Source organism: Aotus nancymaae, unplaced genomic scaffold, assembly GCF_030222135.1.
Source record: "Aotus nancymaae isolate 86718 unplaced genomic scaffold, 86718_ANA_hifiasm-v0.15.2.pri h1tg000028l, whole genome shotgun sequence".
Lineage (NCBI taxonomy): Eukaryota > Metazoa > Chordata > Mammalia > Primates > Aotidae > Aotus > Aotus nancymaae.
Genome location: NW_026988441.1, coordinates 38324879 through 38330878, shown reverse-complemented (window position 1 = coordinate 38330878; position 6000 = coordinate 38324879). Strand labels below are relative to the sequence as shown.

At 55.8% G+C, this 6000-nt stretch overlaps 1 protein-coding gene across 2 annotated transcripts in view; it reads right to left on the bottom strand.

Annotated features, from left to right (window-relative positions):
- Nucleotides 1-3750: 3750 nt before the first annotated feature.
- The window catches only part of RFX2 (regulatory factor X2), a 119763-nt gene continuing 117513 nt past the window's right edge, over nt 3751-6000 (bottom strand). For both annotated transcript variants that reach the window (XM_021676793.2, XM_021676795.2), the window contains one exon: nt 3751-5567. In XM_021676793.2, coding sequence (XP_021532468.2) covers nt 5452-5567 — 116 coding nt within the window. In that variant the 3' untranslated portion in view covers nt 3751-5451. The remainder of the gene's footprint in view (nt 5568-6000) is intronic.

Sequence of the window (6000 nt, the reverse complement as noted above, 5' to 3'; positions counted from 1 at the left end):
TTACATCATCACTCCTGATGTTTTAATTAGAGTTTTATCCTGGTTCATCAGAAAGAAAAAATGGTCAAGTGTGGTGACTCACGCCTATAATCCCAGCACTTTGGGAGGCTGAGGTGACTGGATCACCTGAGGCCAGGAGTTTGAGACCAGCCTGGCCGACACAGCAAAACTCCGTCTCTATTAAAAATACAAAAATTAACCAGGCATGGTGACGCACGCCTGTAATCCCAGCTACTCAGGAGGCTGACGGGGAGAATCGCTTAAACCCAGGATTGCAATTAGTTGAGATTAATTTAAGAGGTTGCAGTGAGCCAAGATCGTGCCACTGTACTCCAGCCTGGGCGACAGAGCAAGACTCTGTCTCAAACAAACAAGCAAAGCAAACTACACACAAAAAAAACCAACCAACCAGGTGTAAGCCACCAGCTTGATCTCCACGTGGCTCCTGTGTGCCTCTTCTCCATCCCACAGCCGCAGCTCTCCACTCGTCTCACTTGTGCGATTTTAACAAGTGCCTAATTGACCTCCCTGCTCCTCTTTCTTCCCGTGGAATCCACCCTACCCGAATACACCTTCCTAAAGCCCAGCTTTGATTACGTCAAAAACCCAGTTTCTTTGGAATTCCTCATCCCTCCTCTGGATATTTTTTCTCCTCCATGGCACAGCACCTACCTTCCCAGGACCACCGTGAAGAACGCCTTCTCCTGGAAGCCCTCTTCACTCCGTCACGCCCTCAATGTTTGCTGAGCATGCGCTGTGATGGATTTGGGAAATCCATTTGAACAAGGCAAACGATAGCTACTCACTCACAGAGCTATGGGAAAGATAGATTTGCAAACAATTACTATAAAGTATGGTAGGGGAATCTGGGTCTAAGTGACCCTAATCTATCCAGGGAACATCCAGGAAGGCTTCCCGGAAGAAGCGCTAATTAAGATGAATGCCAAAGAGGAAGGTGTCTCCCAGGCAATACTGGGAGATGTCTCTGGCAGTGTCCAGAGACATTTTTGCTTACTAGGATTGGGCTGGAGTGCTCTTGGCATGGAGTGGGTGGAGGCCAGGGACACTGCTCAGCACCCTGCAGTGCCCAGGACGGACCCACCTCAGAGAATTATCTGACACCCCACCGTCTGCAGTATCTGCAGTGCCGAGGAGAAACAACTCTTGGAGGCTTAGTCCATTGCTTTCTGTATATTGACCTTCTTTCTCACAACACAGTGAGGTATTTTTATTATCTCTTCCAGATGGAGAAACTGAGGAAGGTAACTGACTTGAGGGCACAGTGAATGACCATGGAGCTGCCTCACACCTGCGCAGTCTAATCCTCACCACTCTGCCTCTCCTGGGCTAGGAGGAGCTGGGGAGTAGCAAAGAGGAAGCGGAGAAGCGGTCAGATCACAGGCATTTTGAGGAGCAGGGCCAAGGGGCGGGGCAATGTGGGTGGACAGACGGTGCTCCCCACGCTGTGATGGAGACACGGGGAGGAGGTCTGGATGGCCAGATGCTGGGCTGCTGCCTTGCTCTGCCGAGGGCCAGGCACCCATGAGCTCTGAGCAGAGGTGAAGTCAGCAGCACGTGGAGGGTATTGCCATCATGGGAATGGCTGAGGTGACTGGGGGGTAGAAGGCGGAGAGGAGTGGGCAGGACCCAGGTGCAGAGGGGCAGCAGTCAGAGGCGGGAGGAAAATGGGGTTGGCTGGGGGGCACTCCAGCTGGAGCATCGCCCGCTTCTTAGCACGCTGGGGCAGCTATGGTGTCTGCAGACACCTCCAATCTTACACTGGAGTTCCTGACGCCAGACCGTTTGTGACGGCAGGGACATCTCTGGGGCCCCGGCACCCCTCCTTGCTGACGTCTGTCTGGAGATCAGGGCTGTAATGGCAGCTCCATCATCTCCAGGGACCCAGGCTCCTTCTGACTCATTGCTTTCCCATCCTTATCATGTGGCTTCCACCTTGAGGTCTACCGTGGCTACTGCGCTCCAGCCATCACGTCTGCATTCCAGCCAGCAGCCTTGCTTTTCACACGTGTACAATGGGGATTACACCTACCTTAGGTCATCAGGAAGAGGAGATGGCACCATCCCCCATGCTCTGAGCTCGCACTCCCTCCCGCCTCTCAGGCCCCACAGGCAGGGCTTGGTTCTCCTACTCTGGGCCCTGCAGTCTGCACTGGGCTTGGCTCTTCAGGGGCTGGGGAGGCGGGGGAGTTGGCATTTGCCTAATTTGGCTCAGGGGTCTCAGCTGGGGGAAGGTCTGAAATTGTGGCCCAGCAGGAGGTGAGGCGAGCAGACTCCCTGGCTGAAGTTGGCACCATCAGGACACAATGGGGTCCTGGAGTCCCAGCCCAGGGAAGTGAGGGGCGATTCTAGTGTCGGCTGGGACAGAGAGGCCTGGGCTGGGGCAAAGGCTGAGTGTCCCTGGGGGCATACGGAGCACTGGCCTGGCACTCGAGAAACAGATTTAGGGGCAGCTGACAGGGAACTGTATTAGCCTCTGTGGGACAACCAGGGCCCTGCCTGGTTCCTGAGCCCATTCCTCTGCAGGGTTTCCTCAAAGTCCTATAGCCCCCACCAGAGTTCTCTGAGAGGGAAGAGCAGCAACAACTCGCTTCCTGGCCTCCCCCCGAGTCCCGCCGAGTCAGGCTCCTGCGGATGTGGTCCAGGAATCGGCCATTTTTGAGCAAGCGCATGCGCTGATTCTCAGTGATTCTGAAGTTTGGCCCCAACTGTACCAAGTCAACCCTGAGGACAAGCAGTGGGTCACATCCGAGACTGGTGCACCTGCTTCCTCTGCTACCTGCAAGTGGGTCTAGCCTGTAACAAATGTAAACAGGAGGCTGGGGTGGTGGCTCACACCTGTAATCCCAGCACTTTGGGCGGCCAAGTGAAGGGATCACTTAGGCCAAGGAGTTCAAGTCCAGCCTGGGCAACATAGCAAGACCCCATCATTTTTTTTTTTTTTTTTGAGACGGAGTTTCGCTCTCGTTACCCAGGCTGGAGTGCAATGGCGCGATCTCGGCTCACCGCAACCTCCGCCTCCTGGGTTCAGGCAATTCTCCTGCCTCAGCCTCCTGAGTAGCTGGGATTAAAGGCACGCGCCACCATGTCCAGCTAATTTTTTGTATTTTTAGTAGAGACGGGGTTTCACCATGTTGACCAGGATGGTCTCGATCTCTTGACCTTGTGATCCACCCGCCTCGGCCTCCCAAAGTGCTGGGATTACAGGCATGAGCCACTGCGCCCGGCCGATCATTTTTTTTTAAAAGAATTAGCTGGATGTAGTGGTGCATACCTATAGTCCCAGCTACTTGGGGAGGTTGAAGTGGGAGGATCACCTGAGCCCAAGAGGTTGAGGCTGCAGTGAGCTATGACAGTGCCACTGCACTCCAGCCTGGGTGATCAAATGAGACCTTGTCTCTTAAAAAAAAAAAATGTCAACAGGAGACATTGACCATCCTGGACAGAACAGTTTCTGTGTCATCACTGGCTCAGGGCGGGCCTTGCTAGGAAGCGTGGGGCCCGGGCTCCTTCTGGAAGGCACAAGGACGTCCCCAGGGAGCCCACAGGCAAGTGCAGGGGCGCCTCCGTGGCTTCCCCTCTGGGTCTTGAGTGGCCCAAGCCTGGCGGGCTGGTGTCCCAGGGCAGGGGGTACAGGGGCTGGGGTGTGGATGGGGACTCTGAAAATGGGCACGCTCACTGTGTTTACTGCTATGAAAAACCAGACCAGGGCCAGGAGGCACGTGGCTCCGCTGCCACCTCTGCTCCTCCTTGTGGATTGGAAAGACAGGCCAGAGCCTAAGGCAGAAACCAGCTTGTATTGGTTACCAGGAGTGAGGAAAAGCCGGGCATTACAATCCGTTAACCGTTGCTTCAGCGTCTCCCAGGAGAGGAGACGTCTATTTTAAAGACATTCTTTCTGTCCAATTTCACCTAAGGTTTGCACTGTATGACAAACAGTGTGATGATTCCGGACTTTTCATGTCTAAAGTGAGCACGCATCTTTCTCTTCCTGCCCTCGGCTCCGGCGCAGGCCGGGCGATGCTCTGAGCTCCTGCCAGCGGGGAAGTAAGGTTTTTAAAGGCCACTTGAGCTGACATTAGTACCTTCTGGTGAATGAGAACAAAATATTTGGGACTGAATATACTGCAATGTACACATTCCTAAGAAACATTCTAGTAACAATTAGAGCACAAAACTATTGGCATAAACATTTTTCCAAGAGAAAACGATTGCATTTTGTTAGAAGGGGCGTCCTGGGCTGAGGCTCGTCTTCCTTCTTTGCAGCTGGTTTGGGGACAGAACTCCAGCACGCAGCTGTCCAGGTGCAGTGGCTACGTGTTTCCATGGAGACAAATTCGGTGTCTCAAGTTCGGGGCTTCGAAAGTCCCGAATATTTATTTGTCCCCAGAGAAGAGTTTTGACTTTGGAGAGGTCAAGGTGGGACTCACTGGGGGTTAGGGTACTCCGGATTGATTCAGAGGGAGGTGTTCTGGAAGACTCTGTGGACCGGGACGCAGGCACTGCTGTTTGGACAAGGCCACGCGGGATGGCTGCTTTCTGAAGTCACGGCTGTGACACTGACCCTGTTGGACAAACTCCTTCCAGAGCCAGCAGCTTGATGGTGACGGTGAACTTGGACAGAATCCCTGATCCTTCCCGTTGCTGGTACAACTGTGGTTTTGATTTTTTGAAAGACACTGCTGTGTTCTGGCATGAGCTGTCCCATTTCTGTGGCTTGTTCTCTTTTGAGCCGTGGGTCTGTCTGGGGCACAGCAACTGTCAGCTGCCCCTCAAGTCCTCCGGCATCTGGAGATGGGTCCCTGCAACCAGCTGGCCTCCCGCCTCAGTGCATTAGGCAGGGTGGTCTGGCTCTGACAGGCCACAGGGCGCCGGGCCCAGGGGGGTCTCTCCACACGGTGGTACCAGACAAGGGCACTCCTCTTTCCATTCCTGAGGTACTCCAGGGCGCTCTGTGCCCGCCCAACACTGGCAGGTAGGAGGGGAGATGCCGTCCCTTACTATTTGGGCTCTGCCAGATTTTTAAAAATTTTTAAATTACGGTGAAAATTGGTTCCAGTTGAGTGCAAGGGCCAGCACTCTCTGCACAGCCCCTTTAGCTCTTAAAGGGTCTGGGGCCAAAGCCCAGTGTTCCAGCAGAGGCGGGTGTGTCCAGAACAAGGAACCCACGGTCTGGTATGGCCCTGGTGGCTGCACAGGGGCCCGGGGACCCGGAGCACAGCCACAGCCAGTGGAAGCCCCGGCCTGAGCTTCCGCAGCTTCAACAACTGCTTTTCTTCTTGAACTATCTCGGCCTTTAAGGGCACGCTGACCCTGGAGCCCCCACCTGAGTCAAAGTAAACATCGCATCGTCTAAGAGGCACTAATTCGGTGGAGCCGGTGAAGTCCAGGTTCCCAGAGCAACTGGGTGGCATCTTCCGGAGCCCCGCGGGGTTAGATGCCCTGCAGGGAGTGGTTGGGGTCGCTGCGCTCACGCTTCACCAGGGGCTCACCCAGGCTGCGGGCGTCCGGGCCTGCCTCGCTGCCGCGCTGCTCATCACTCATGTCGTCTGCGGAGGGAGGGTCAGGGTCAGTGTCCATCATCAGGAGGGCACGGGAGGGAGAGGTGGAAGCGCACGTTCCGAGAGCTGCTCCGGCACGCCAGGCAAGGTGCCGAGGACACACGGCAGCCCGCGGACCCCACCTTGGCCTCTGCTCCAGGCTGACCTGTCCTCCTCAACCTGCCTGGTCACCCAGAGGTGCCCCCAGGTCGGACCAGGCGAAAGAGCCTCTGCCCTGTGCCTCTCTTCCCCAGTGCCGACGGGCCTGGGGCCTCTGGGGTCCTCCCACCACATGGGGTAGGGAACGGGGCACAGGGTCTCTCTGGCCTGCCTGTCCCACTCTTCTGCCGGGAGTGGGCGCAGGAGACCAGGGGCTGCCTGGTCCGGGGCTGGTGCAGAGGTCCCTGGGCAGCAGCTACCCAGAGGCAGGGCCGCACTCTGA